The following is a 14,978-nucleotide window of genomic DNA, read 5'->3' as shown; positions in this document are numbered from 1 at the left end:
TCATGTCCGACACATCGCTGATCGGGTGGACAGATTACTGGGAGGGGCTGGTGAAGACCCAGCGGTCATGGTGCACATTGGCACAAATGACAAAGTTAGAGGTAGGTGGAAGGTCCTTAAAAACGATTTCAAGGAATAAGGCTGCAAGCTGAAAGCAAGGACCTCTAACGTGGTATTTTCCGAAATACTGCCTGTACCATGTGCCATGCCAGAGAGGCAATGGGAGATTGAGGAGGTTAATAAGTGGCTCAAGAATTGGTGTAGGAAGGAGAGGTTTGGGTTAAGCAGAACTGGGCCGACTTCTCAGTTGGCTACAGGTTCTACACTAGGGACGGGCTGCACCTCAATGGGGAAGGCGCAGCTGTGCTGGGGAAGAAAATGGCTAGAAGGTTGGAGGAGTGTTTAAACTAGGGAATGGGGGGAGGGTATTCAATTTATAGGCGGGGAAGATAGTGCAGATAGAGACCTGGGCACAAATAAGGAAGTTGGGGGTGGCGGTGGCATGGGGGATGGAGTTAGATCAATTAATAATTTAAGAAAGAATAGAGGTGCAGAGAGATACATAAAATGTATGTATACTAATGCCAGAAGACTTGCCAACAAAATGGACGAATTAGAATTAATGGTGTTGGAGCATAATTATGACATGGTGGGGATATCTGAAACATGGCTGGATGAGAGCCATGAGTGGGCTGTTAACTTGCAGGGTTATAGTCTGTTCAGAAATGACCGAATGGATAAGCGAGGAGGTGTGTGTCTATATGTAAAATCATCCTTAAAACCCATCCTGCGTGATAATATAGGTGAATCTAATGAAAATGTAGAGTCCCTGTGGGTGGAGATAAGAGGAGGGGGAAAAAATAATAAATTACTGATAGGGGTTTGTTATAAGTCTCCAAAAATAATGGAAGCAACGGAGACTATCCTCATAAAGCAAATACATGAAGCTGCGACTCAAGGAGAAGTCATTATTATGGGGGACTTCAACTACCCTGAAATAGATTGGGGAACGGAAATCTGCAGTTCCAGCAAAGGTAATCAGTTTTTGACAACTATGAGAGACAATTACCTTTCACAATTGGTTCACGACCCAACAAGAAAGGGGGCACTGCTAGACCTAATATTAACCAACAGGCCAGACCGCATATCAAATATAAGGGTTGGGGGTCACTTGGGGAATAGTGATCACAAAATAATAAGTTTTGATGCATCCTTTAATAAGATGTGTAGTAGAGGGGTTACAAGGACACTAAACTTCATGAGGGCAAATTTCCAATGGATGAGAGATGATCTTAGTGCAATTAACTGGGACGATATCCTGAGACATAAAAATACACAAAGAAAATGGGAGACGTTTATTAGCATCCTGGATAGGACCTATGCACAGTATATATAACGTATGGGAATAAACATACTAGAAATAGGAGGAAACCAATATAGCTAAATAGAGCTGTAAGGGGCGCAATAAGTGACCAAAAGAAAGCATTTACAGAATTAAAGGAAGTAGGTAGTGATGAGGCATTAAATAAATATAGAAAATTAAATAAATTCTGTAAAAAGCAAATCAAGGCAGCAAAGATTGAGACAGAGAGAGTAAAAATAATCCCAAAATATTCTTTAACTACGTAAATAGTAAGAAACTAAAAAAAGATAGTGTTGGCCCACTCAAAAATAGTCTGGGTGAAATGGTGGATGAGGATGAGGAAAAGGCTAATATGCTAAATGACTTTTTTTTATCAGTATTTACACAAGAAAATTCTATGGCAGACAATATGATCAGTGATAACAAAAATTCCCCATGGACCAATGGAACCCAGTGGACGTAGTGTACATGGACTTTTCAAAAGCTTTTGATACGGTGCCAAACAAAAGGTTGATACATAAAATGAGAATAATGGGGATAGGGCAAAACATGTGTAAGTGGGTTAAGAGCTGGCTCAGGGATAGGAAAGAAAGGGTGGTTATTAATGGAGCACACTCGGACTGGGTCGCGGTTAGCAGTGGGGTACCACATGGGTCAGTATTGGGTCCTCTTCTGTTTAACATATTTATTAATGATCTTGTAGGGGGCATTCAGAGCAGAATTTCAATATTTGCAGATGACACTAAACTCTGCAGGGTAATCAATACAGAGGAAGACCATTTTATATTACAGGATGATTTATGTAAACTAGATGCTTGGGCTGATAAATGGCAAATGAGCTTTAATGGGGATAAATGTAAGGTCATACACTTGGGTAGAAGTAATAAGATGTATAACTATTTGCTTAATTCTAAAACTCTGGGCAAAACCATCAATGAAAAAGACCTGGGAGTATGGGTGGATGACAAACTCACATTTAGTGGCCAATGTCAGGCAGCTGCTACAAAGGCAAATAAAATAATGGTATGCATTAAAAGAGGCATAGATGCTCATGAGGAGAACATAATTTTACCTCTATAAAAGTCACTAGTTCGTCCACACTTAGAATACTGTGTACAGTTCTGGTCTCTGGTGTATAAGAAAGACATAGCTGAACTGCAGCGGGTGCAAAGAAGAGCGACCAAGGTTATTAGAGGACTGGGGGGTCTGCAATACCAAGATACGTTTATTACACTTGGGGCTATTTAGTCTGGAAAAATGAAGGCTAAGGGATGATCTTATGTTAATGTATAAATATATGAGGGGACAGTACAAAGACCTTTCTGATGATCTTTTTAATCATAAACCTGAGACAGGGACAAGGGGGCATCCTCTACGTCTAGAGGAAAGAAGGTTTAAGCATAATAACAGACGCGGATTCTTTACTGTAAGAGCAGTGAGACTATGGAACTCTCTGCCGTATGATGTTGTAATGAGTGATTCATTACTTAAATTTAAGAGGGGACTGGATGCCTTTCTTGAAAAGTATAATGTTACAGGGAATATATACTAGATTCCTTGTTAGGGTGTTGATCCAGGGAACTAGTCTGATTGCCGTATGTGGAGTCGGGAAGGAATTTTTTTCCCCAATGTGGAGCTTACTCTTTGCCACATGTTTTTTTTTGCCTTCCTCTGGATCAACATGTTAGGGCATGTTAGGTTAGGCTATGGGTTGTACTTAAAGTCTTCCTTCAACATTAAAAACTATGTTACTATGTTACTATGACACCGCTGACAGTGAGACAAAGGGCCCTTGTATGGGACATAGCCTCGCGCCCATGCAGACCGTTGAGTCGTACCACCCATTGTGAACTTTATCCTGTTAAGCTTCTATACAGACCCCACATAGGGGAAACAGCTGTGCAGGACAGAGACATTGCCTTGTGTATTCCTTCTCCTTCCGGAGCCAAAGCCGGCATCAGGACCACAAGGAAACATCACCCACAACAAGACCCAAGACGCCATCCTCTCCAGGACAATGCCGAATTTCCACAGCGCCATTGTCTTAGCGCCACCATTTGCACCCAGGGAATACACTGAGGACTGCATGGGATTGAGAAGTCTATTTCCTCTGAACGTATTGTCTCAGTTACTTGTTTTACTACCGTGTTCCAAGTTGCAGTAATTTGTATTCAGAAAATTTCCCTCTACTTCTCCCTGCCTGGAGTATTCACTGTAGAATTAAATCCCCTGATAACCTTTGCTCTCACTACGTTCCGTTACTGCATCCTACGTGTCTGCTGTCTCCTTACAGCCACAAGATCTCAATGTAAGTCTATGAGAGTCAGTACAAGGCTGCCATAGACTTACATTGGAAACACTGGAGCAATCCGACTGGTCACAACCTGCTGAAGACCAACCATAGCAGTGCGGATAGAAGGTGAATATGATGGCGGTTAAGTATATGACTAGGCTCAGGGAATTCAGATTAGAGGCACCACTCCAGTGCTGCAATAGAAAAAAAAACATGGAGTGGTGCTTTAACCCCTTCATGACCTTGGGATTTTTTGTTTTTCCGTGTTCGTTTTTCGCTCCCCTCCTTCCCAGAGCCATAACTTTTTTATTTTTCCGTCAATTTGGCCATGTGAGGGCTTATTTTTTGCGGGACGAATTGTACTTTTGAACGACATCATTGGTTTTAGCATGTCTTGTACTAGAAAACGGGAAAAAAATTCCAAGTGCGGTGAAATTGCAAAAAAAGTGCACTCCCACACTTGTTTTTTGTTTGACTTTTTTGCTAGGTTCACTAAATGCTAAAATTGACCTGACATTATGATTCTCCAGGTCAGTACGAGTTCATAGACACCTAACATCACTAGGTTATTTTTTATCTAAGTGGTGAAAAAAAATTCCAAACTTTGCAAAAAAAAAAAAAAAAAAATTGCGCCATTTTCCGATACTCGTAGCGTCTCCATTTTTCATGATCTGGAGTCGGTTGAGGGCTTATTTTTTGCGTGCCAAGATGACGTTTTTAATGCAGATACGTTCTTTTGATCGCCCGTTATTGCATTTTAATGCAATGTCGCTGCGACCAAAAAAATGTAATTCTGGCATTTCGAATTTTTTTCCCGCTACGCTGTTTAGCGATCAGATTAATGCTTTTTTTTTAATTGATAGATTGGGCGATTCTGAGCGCGGCGATACCAAATATATGTAGATTTGATATTTTTTTATGGATTTATTTTGATTGGGGCGAAAGGGGGGTGATTTAAACTTTTATATTTTTATTTTTTTTAACATTTTTTTCAATTTTTTTTTTTTACTTTTGCCATGCTTCAATAGCCTCCATGGGAGGCTAGAAGCAGGCACAACTTGATCGCCTCTGCTACATAGCAGTGATCTGCTGTTCGCTGCTATGTAGCAGAAATGCAGGTGTGCTGTGAGCGCCGACCACAGGGTGGCGCTCACAGCCACCAGCGATCAGTAACCATAGAGGTCTCAAGGACCTCTATGGTTACAATGGAGACGCATCGCCGACCCCCGATCATGTGACGGGGGTCGGCGATGATGTCATTTCCGGCCGCCCGGCCGGAAGCGCTAGTAAATGCCGCTGTCTGCGTTTGACAGCGGCATTTAACTAGTTAATAGGTGCGGGCAGATCGCGATTCTGCCCGCGCCTATTACGGGCACATGTCAGCTGTTCAAAACAGCTGACATGTCCCGGCTTTGATGCAGGCTCACCGCGGAGCCCTGCATCAAAGCAGGGGATCTGACCTCGGACGTACTATCCCGTCCGAGGTCAGAAAGGGGTTAAAAGATTATAGAAACTATACACTCAATCCTCTCTTGTCCACAGCAGTGACTATAGTACTTCAGTTTCCATGACATATTGTTATAGTCAGTGATGCCTGTGATAACAGACCGTAAAAGACAAAATCATACTTAGTTCTTTTAAAATGCATAACATTGTTTTAAGTGACCTAAAAAATGAAATCGATACCAAAAATATATCTTCCTTTACCTGGGAAAGTGACTTCATTAATTACTTAAGAGTTGTTTTAGGCAAATCGCACAAAGACACAATTGACCATAACATTAAAAATCTTACTTGGACTGTTCAAGACGATTTTAAAATAATTTTCAAAAATTGAATTTTCCTGGTTGGGTAAGCTTACCATTTTTAAAATGTGTGTTCTCCCTAAAGTACTATATATTTTTAGGCCAATTTCTTTGCTCTTCTCATTAAAACATATTCAAAACCTCCAGGATTTATTGAACAAGTTCATCTGGAATAGTAAAGCAAGAGTTTCAAAAACAACCTTAATGAAAGCATATTCTCAGGGGGTTTGGACTCCCTAATTTTTCCCTAATTTGACACGTCTGTGTCTCGCATGTGAAAACCAAGCTCTGGCGCCGACACTTGGGAGCAGAGCGTGCAGCTCCATGTCTTGCTATGCAGCCGCATGCTCCGCTCCCAAGTGACGGCGCCAGAGCTTGGTTTTCACATGCGAGACACGGACGTTTATCTCGCAAGTGGAAAGGAGCCCTAATCTTGTGAAACAAAGTCAGGCCAGGTTTAAAAAAGACTGCTCTTCCACCTAGGTAGATAACAAATCTTCGTTAAGTGAAAAGTCTCTACTTCATTCCACATCTGTACTGGACTCTGAAACTATTTTTGCCTCCTTCTCAGCTTGGAATAAGTTTGCTATCCCAAATGTTGTGAATTCTGTTGTCGAACTCCCTCCTGTGGTTGTGAATGGTACGTCGGCGAGTTCTGTCTATGGGCTCCCTCTGGTGGCTATGAGTGAAGCTGCTGCTTCTGAGGTTCCTTACACAGGTGACGTGGTTTATCCTTTGGTTGGCTGCTCTATTTAACTCCTCTCTGATCGTTACTCCATGCCAGCTGTCAATGTTTTTGCATTGGTTCTGTTCGCTCCTGGATCTCTCTAGTGACCTGCCTTCTCCTGCAGAAGCTAAGTTCCTGATAGTCATTATTTGTTCACTGTTTTCTTGTCCAGCTGGTTATCATGATTTTGTCTTGCTAGCTGGAAGCTCTGGGATGCAGAGTGGCCCCTCCGCACCGTGAGTCGGTACGGAGGTCTTTTTTGCACACTCTGCGTGGTCTTTTGTAGGTTTTTGTGCTGATCGCAAAGTTACCTTTCCTATCCTCTGTCTATTTACTAAGTCTGGCCTCCCTTTGCTGAAACCTGTTTCATCTCTGCGTTTGTGACTTCCATCTTTACTCACAGTTAATATATGTGGGGGGCTTCCTTTACCTTTGGGGAATTTCTCTGAGGCAAGGTAGGCTTTGTTTTCTATCTCTAGGGCTAGATAGTTCTTAGGCTGTGACGAGGCGCCTAGGTCTGGTCAGGAGAGCTCCACGGCTATTTTTAGTGTGTGTGATAGGATTAGGGCTTGCGGTCAGCAGAGCTCCCACATCCCAGAGCTCGTCCTGTATGAGGTTTAACTATCAGGTCATTCCGGGTGCTCCTAACCACCAGGTCATAACACCCAACAACGACACTTTGTGGAAAACCAAAAAGATCTATAGAAATCATTTTCTATTGAAAGCTGGAAAAAAGCTATTTCCTTGTCATACTCATCTAATCTCTGTGCCTCAATCATGAAACATTTTTTAACCCCTTCATGACCCGGGGTATTTTCATTTTCATTTTTTGCTCCCTTCCTTCCCAGAGCCATAACTTTTTTATTTTTCCATCAATATGGCCATGTGAGGGCTTATTTTTTTGCGGGACGAGTTGTACTTTTGAAAGACATCATTGGTTTTAGCATGTCATGCACTAGAAAACTGGAAAAAAATTCCAAGTGCGATGACTTGGGATCCTAATTGGGCCCACGTGTGTATAATCTAAAAGTGTGTATGCAATTTCTGTATGCCTGAGCACACTGTTCCTAAGTAAACATTGTCAGGTACATGCAGTATCTTACCCTGACTTTTATCATCAGAAAAATCTATAACTACAGTAAAGACTGTCAGGTCTAATTTGGTATCCTACCCTGACCTCACCATCAGACTAATCTCACTCTAGAAATTCATAACCAATAGAACATCACATGCCAATCTGGCCTTCTGTTTCTACTCTTGCGTCCTGATAGGGGCAGAATAGGAGCTTAGGGAGAGCCATTGGACAAGCGGGGGGCGCTATTTCTCGTTATCTTAGGCTACTTTCACACTAGCGTTAACTGCATTCCGTCACAATGCGTCATTTTGCAGAAAAAACGCATCCTGCAAAAGTGCTTGCAGGATGCGTTTTTTCCCCATAGACTTGTCTTGACGACGTATTGCGACGGATTGCCACACGTCGCATCCGTCGTGCGACGGATGCGTCGTGCTTTGGCGGACCGTCGGGAGCAAAAAACGCTACATGTAACGTTTTTTGCTCCTGATGGACCGCTTTTTCCGACCGCGCATGCGTGGCCGGAACTCCGCCCCCACCTCCCCGCACCTTACAATGGGGCAGCGGATGCGCCGGAGAAATGCATCCGCTGCCTCCGTTGTGCAGTGCGTTAAACGCTAGCATCGGAATCTCTGCCCGACGCATTGCGACGGGGAGATTCCGACGCTAGTGTGAAAGTAGCCTTAGGGTGCCAACCTCCGCAAACAGGTAGGATACCAGATACATACCTAAATAGGGACAATGCACCTATAATGCACCTATATTAGCACTTCGTGTGTTTGTGCGTGGAATATGTTTGAGCACAATCACTTTACACAGGCATATAGTTACGCTATCAGTTTAGATTAATCAAATTTACTGATAAATGCCATTCTCTTAGAGACTGTGCAAATATTAAATTGAAGGAGTGGTTGCTATAGGACTCTTGATTAGTCCATATTGGGGCTTTATATTACCTGAAGTGAGTTATTATTGATCTTAGGGATTGAACAGTGTAAACAGAGCAGTGTATTCGCTTCCCACTGTTTTGATATATACCGCTCAGGTCTCTCTAACTTTTACATGCATAAATGCACCTTCACTGGTGGTAGGGTATTTTACCCATAAATAAAAGTTAAATTTTAAAGGTTTTTTAGTTAGCCAGTTTGAATTCACCCTTTTTTCATTTATTTATTTTTGTAAGACTAAGTGTGGTGAAATTGCAAAAAAGTGAAATCCCACACTGGTTTTTTGTTTGGCTTTTTTGCTAGGTTCACTAAATGCTAAAACTGACCTGCTATTTTAATTCTCCAGGTCATTATGAGTTTCATATACAATAAACATGAATAGGTTCTTTTAACCACTTAAGCCCCGAGGGTGGTTTGCACGTTAATGACCTGTCCAATTTTTACAATTCTGACCACTGTCCCTTTATGAGGTTATAACTCTGGAACGCTTCAACGGATCTTGGCGATTCTGACAATGTTTTCTCGTGACATATTGCACTTCATGATAGTGGTAAAATTTCTTCGATATAACTTGCGTTTATTTGTGAAAAAAATGGAAATTTGGGCGAAAATTTTGAAAATTTAGCAATTTTCCAACTTTGAATTTGTATGCCCTTAAATCACAGAGATATATCATGTAAAATAATTAATAAGTTACATTTCCCACATGTCTACTTTACATCAGCACAATTTTGGAACCCCCAATTTTTTTTGTTAGTGAGATATAAGGGTTAAAATTTGACCAGCAATTTCTCATTTTTACAACACCAATAATTTTTAGGGACCACATCACATTTGAAGTCATTTTGAGGGGTCTATGTGATAGAAAATAACCAAGTGTGACACCATTCTAAAAACTGCACCCCTCAAGGTGCTCAAAATCACATTCAAGAAGTTTATTAACCCTTCAGGTGTTTTACAGTAATTTTTTGAATGTAAAAAATTAACATTTAACTTTTTTTCACAAAAAATTTAGTTCAGCTCCAATTTGTTTTATTTTCCCAACGGTAAGAGAAGAAATTGGACCCCAAAAGTTGTTGTGCCATTTGTTCTGAGTACGCCGATACACCACTGTTTGGGCGCATGGCAGAGCTCGGAAGGGAAGGAGCGCCGTTTGACTTTTCAATGCAAAATTGACTGGAATTGAGATGGGACGCCATGTTGCGTTTGGAGAGCCCCTGATGTGCCTAAACATTGAAACCCCCCACAAGTGACACCATTTTGGAACGTAGACCCCCTAAGGAACTTATCTAGATGTGCAGTGAGCACTTTAACCCACCAAGTGCTTCACAGAAGTTTATAATGCAGAGCTGTAAAAATAAAAAAAAACATATTTTTTCACAAATATGATCTTTTCACCCCCAATTTTTTATTTTCCCAAGGCTAAGAGAAGAAATTGGACCCAAAATTTGTTGTGCCCTTTGTTCTGAGTACGCTGATACTCCACATGTTGGGGTAAACCACTGTTTGGGTGCATAGCAGAGCTCAGAAGAGAAGGATCGCTGTTTGACTTTTCAATGCAAAATTGACTGGAATTGAGATGGGACACCATGTCACGTTTGGAGAGCCCCTGATGGGCCTAAACATTGAAACCCCCCACAAGTGACACCATTTTGGAAAGTAGAGCCCCTAAGGAACTTATCTAGCTGTGTTCTGACAGCTTTCATCCCCCAAGTGTTTCACTACAGTTTATAATGCAGAGCTGTGAAAATAAAAATTATTTTTTTTTCACAAAAATTATTTTTTTAGCCCCCAGTTTTGTATTTTCCCAAGGGTAACAGGAGAAATTCGACCCCAAAAGTGGTTATCCAATTTGTCCTGAGTACGCTGATACCCCATATGTGGGGGGCACCACCGTATGTGCGCATGGCAGAGCTCGGAATGGAAGGAGCGCCATTTGGAATGCAGACTTAGATGGATTGGTCTGCAGGCGTCACATTGCATTTGCAGAGCCCCTGATGCACCTAAACAGTAGAAACCCCCCACAAGTGACACCATTTTGAAAACTAGACCCCCTAAGGAACTTATCTAGATGTGTTTTGACAGCTTTGAACCCCCAAGTGTTTCACTACAGTTTATAACGCAGTCGTGAAAATAAAAATTAATTTTTTTCCCACAAAAATGTTTTTTTAGCCCCCCAAATTTTTATTTTCTCAAGGGTAAACAAAGAAATTGGACCCCAATAGTTGTTGTCCAATTTGTCCTGAGTATGCTGATACCCCATATGCTGGGGTAAACCCCTGTTTGGGCACACGGGAGAGCTCGGAAGGGAAGAAGCACTGTTTTACTTTTTCAGCGCAGAATTGGCTGGAATTGAGATCGGACGCCATGTGGCGTTTGGAGAGCCCTGATGTGCCTAAACAGTGGAAACCCCCAATTCTAACTGAAACCCTATCCCAAACACACCCCTAACCCTAATCCCAACCATAGCCCTAACCACACCCCTAACCCTGACACACCCCTAACCCTAATCCCAACCGTAAATGTAATCGAAACCCTAACCCTAACTTTAGCCTCAACCCTAACTTTAGTCCCAACCCTAACTTTAGCTCCAATCCTAACTTTAACTTTAGCCTCAACCCTAACTTTAGCCCCAACCCTAACTTTAGCCCCAACCCTAACTCTAACTTTAGCCCCAACCCTAACCATAACTTTAGCCCCAACCCTAACCCTAGCCTCAACCCTAACCCTAGCCCCAACCCAAGCCATAACCCTAGCCCCAACCTTAGCACCAACCCTAGGCCTAACCCCAACCCTAGCCCCAACCCTAGCCCCAACCCTAACCCTAGCCCTAACCCTAGCCCTATCCCTAGCCCTAACCCTAGCCCTAACCCTAGCCCTAACCCTAACCCTTGCCCTAACCCTAATAGGAAAATGGAAATAAATACATTTAAAAAAAAATAAATTTATGTTTCCCTAACTAAGGCGGTGATGAAGGGAGGTTTCATTTACTTTTATAGCGGGTTTTCTAGCGGATTTTTATGATTGGCAGCCGTCACACACTAAAAGACGCTTTTTATTGCAAAAAATATTTTTTGCATTACCACATTTCGAGACCTATAATTTTTCCATATTTTAGTCCACAGAGTCATGTGAGGTCTTGTTTTTTGGGGGACGAGCTGCTGTTTTTATTGGTAACATTTTCGGGCACGTGACATTTTTTTTATCACTTTTTATTCCGATTTTTGTGAGGCAGAATGACCAAAGACCAGCTATTCATGAATTTCTTTGGGGGGGGGGGGGTTTATACTGTTCCGCATTTGGTAAAATTGATAAAGCAGTTTTATTCTTTGGGTCAGTATGATTACAGCGATACCTCATTTATATCTTTTTTTATGTTTTGGCGCTTTTTATACGATAAAAACTATTTTATAGAAAAAATAATTATTTTTGCATCGCTTTATTCTGAGGACTGTAACTTTTTTATTTTTTCGCTGATGATGCTGTATTGCAGCTCGTTTTTTGCGGGACAAGATGACGTTTTCAGCGGTACCATGGTTACTTATATCCTTCTTTTTGATCGCGTGTTATTCCACTTTTTGTTCGGCAGTATGATAATAAAGCGTTGTTTTTTGCCTCGTTTTTTTTTTTCACTAAAGGGGTTAACTAGTGGGACAGTTTTATAGGTGGGGTCGTTACGGACGTGGTGATACTAAATATGTGTACTTTTATTGTTTTTTTTATTTAGATAAAGAAATGTATTTACGGGAACAATATATATTTTTTTCTTCATTTAGTATTTTTTTTTTTTACACATCTAAAAAATTTTTTTTTTACTTTGTCCCAGGGGGGACATCACTGTATAGTGACAGATCACTGATCTGACACTTTGCAGAGCACTGTGTCAGATCAGCGATCTGGCATGCCCTGCTCCTTGGTTACCAGTGCCTGCTCTGGACCCGGAAGTAGTCCCTGCAGGACCCGGAAGTAGCCCTGTGGCCATTTTGGATCCGGGGCCTGCAGGGAGAAGATGCTCGGTACAAGGTGAGCACATCGCCTTGTACCGATCGGCTTCCCTATGCCCCCGAAACACTGCGATCATGTTTGATCGCGGTGTGCCGGGGGTTAATGTGTCGGTAGCGGTCCGTGACCGCTCCTGGCACATAGTGCCGGATGTCAGCTGCGATAGTCAGCTGACACCCGGCAGCGATCGGCTGCGCTCCCCCCGTGAGCGCGGCCGATCGCATATGACGTACTATCCCGTCACTGGGAATTAAGTCCCAGGTCACCTTGACGGGACAGTACGTCATATGGGATTAAGGGGTTAACATAAGTGGCAAAAAAAAATTCCGAACTTTGCTAAAAAAAAAAAAAAATTGTGTAATTTTCCGATACCCATAGCGTCTCCATTTTTCGTGATCTCGGGTCGGTTGGGGCTTATATTTTGCGTGCCGAGCTGATTCCACCTGCCGCTATTGCGGGCACATGTCAACTGTACAAAACAGCTGGCATGCTCCGGTTTTGATGCGGGCTCACCGCCCACATCAAAGCAGGAGATCTGACCTCGGACGTACTATCCCGTCCGAGGTTAGAAAGGGGTTAAGGTGTTTCCAATGTGGTATTTAACCCCCAATAGGTTGGCTAAAGCCTTTATGAATCTTACCCCTCTTTGCTGGAGAGGATGCGGAAATAAAGGAGACTTGATCCATATTTTCAAGTATTGCTCTAAAATCCAGAGTTTTTGGAGTGACATTTCCACTTTAATAAAAAAAGTTACTGTTAGCAACATTATAATTACCCCACAATTAGCTCTTCTTTCTCTAGAAATAGAGCATATCAACTCAGAGTATAGATTTATTTGAATACACATTTTCTCAGTGGCTAAAAATGCTATAGCTTTAAATTGGAAAAGAGCTACCATTCCTACACTTCAAGATATAATAGAGACGAGCATAGATTAGCAATTGTTAATAACACTTGGGAAAAATACTTATTTAAATGGAAACCATGGCTTACCTTTTTGGAAAAATTCTCGGGCTAACAACTTACTAGTCCAGCTTTTTTCTGTGTTCTGCAGTTTTTGCAGTGCCGATGTTGCTGTAAGTTATTTCATAACAACTGTATCTTCTTTTTTTCTTTAAGATTTTATTTACCTTTTTCCTTTGTCCCTCCTTTTCTCCCCTTTCCTTTCTTTACTTTTCCCTCCCCAGTATCCTTAAGGATATCAAGATCTGTACATTAATAGTAATCCCTGACTTACCCTAATTTCTCCTTTTTGTAAATATTAAAATTTGTTAATAAAAATGTATTTTTAAAAAATATATGAAAGTGATGAAATTGTCCATTCTGGTGGACTTGTCTTCAAAGTATTGCCAGCAGTAGACACGGGAGCTCTGGGTGGCCAGGGTTCGGAGATGTTTGTTCCTAGACTGTAATATGGAAATCTATGTACGTTTTTAGTACATTTTAGATTTTTCTTTTAATAGAGTCCTATAGATTTAGAACTACGTGGTGGCTTCTGATTTGCACAAGTTCCTAAACATTTATATGGTTGAAGCATTGCTGATGGGATGTGTTTTAGATGTAAGATCTGTATCTCACTGCTATTAACACTTACGCTGCCAAAACTTAGGTTTCTGTGCAGAAGTAAAAATTCTAATAAATAAATCACATTTCTGTAGCAACTTTAGAAGACAAATACCATGATAAATATTACACAACTCACCGTCCTGAGAACCCTCTTGACCTCTTTCACTACGGCTGGAATATTTGGCACGGAACAAGCCAGCAAGGTGCACACAACGACATCCATAGAACCATCTACAATAGACGTCATGTTGTCAGCAGAAGCTACCACAAAGCGCTCATATATAAGATGGTCATTTTTTGCTTGGTTTTTGCTTAGGAACTTTTCGAAATTTGGGTTGATATCCAGACAGGTCACTTTGCAGCCGCTGGGATAATACTTGAAGTTGGCACCTGAGCCACAACCAACCTCTAGGAGCCGGAGCTCTTTGGAGGGACCCGAAAAGTCGGAGATATTGCTAAAAAGTTTTCTTTTCTGATCATCCATCGTTCTGTTGTATGATTCGCAGAACCTACTTATAAAATGAGGAAAGTATTTCTTCATAACCGAGTCCCAAATGCCAAGATAATTAAGGATGTGCAGAGGCAGCATGATGACAGCCGCTATAAACTGCAATACAAGTATGATCACAGACATGTTGGAGGGAAATCCTGCATGCAGCCAGCAGAGACTGAAATTCCGAGTGAGGCCCTCTTGTATTTCTAGATATTTGCCATTCCTAGATCCTCCCTAAAAGTGGGAGGAGGGCTGCACAATACTGGGTCTGTGGAAAGTTCAACCGAGCACAGCGTGCACTATTCACCACCTAGGTACACATTCTATGGACTTTTTATTAACTAGCAGTGACACTATAGACATACTCAGATGTGATAAGAGCAGGAATCAAGAGAATGTGGGTTATTTTCAGCTTTGATAACAGACACAATTAAGAAATACTCTGATACCAACATTAGAGATGGTTTTAATTCAACTATTTAAACCAAAATAATAATAAACAAAGACATCTTAAAAAAATTCTCAATGGAATAGTGTCACTTTAGTTATATCAGGAAAGAAAAAAGTTGTATACCAGATGTACATGATGGAGGAAATGTAAAGTCATGGTGAATGGAGGATTTGATTAAGTGCCTTTCTAACCTACATGGTAACATGATACCGCAGCTTTGTATCGTGTTACATTACTTCAGTGCTGACATTAATATTTT

The 14,978-nt window shown here is 41.4% G+C and overlaps 1 protein-coding gene across 1 annotated transcript in view; it reads right to left on the bottom strand.

The window, feature by feature from the left end:
- LOC138670893 (thiol S-methyltransferase TMT1A-like) overlaps positions 1–14,488 on the bottom strand; it is a 29,074-nt gene extending 14,586 nt beyond the window's left edge. Inside the window, exon 1 of the mRNA XM_069758648.1 lies at positions 13,912–14,488. Within this exon, the coding sequence (XP_069614749.1) occupies positions 13,912–14,409 (498 nt within the window). The 5' untranslated portion in view covers positions 14,410–14,488. The remainder of the gene's footprint in view (positions 1–13,911) is intronic.
- Between the last annotated feature and the right edge of the window lie 490 nt (positions 14,489–14,978).

This window comes from Ranitomeya imitator, chromosome 3, assembly GCF_032444005.1.
Source record: "Ranitomeya imitator isolate aRanImi1 chromosome 3, aRanImi1.pri, whole genome shotgun sequence".
In the NCBI taxonomy this organism is placed as follows: domain Eukaryota; kingdom Metazoa; phylum Chordata; class Amphibia; order Anura; family Dendrobatidae; genus Ranitomeya; species Ranitomeya imitator.
Note: the sequence above shows the minus strand (reverse complement) of the source record. Positions and strands in the feature narration are given on the sequence as shown.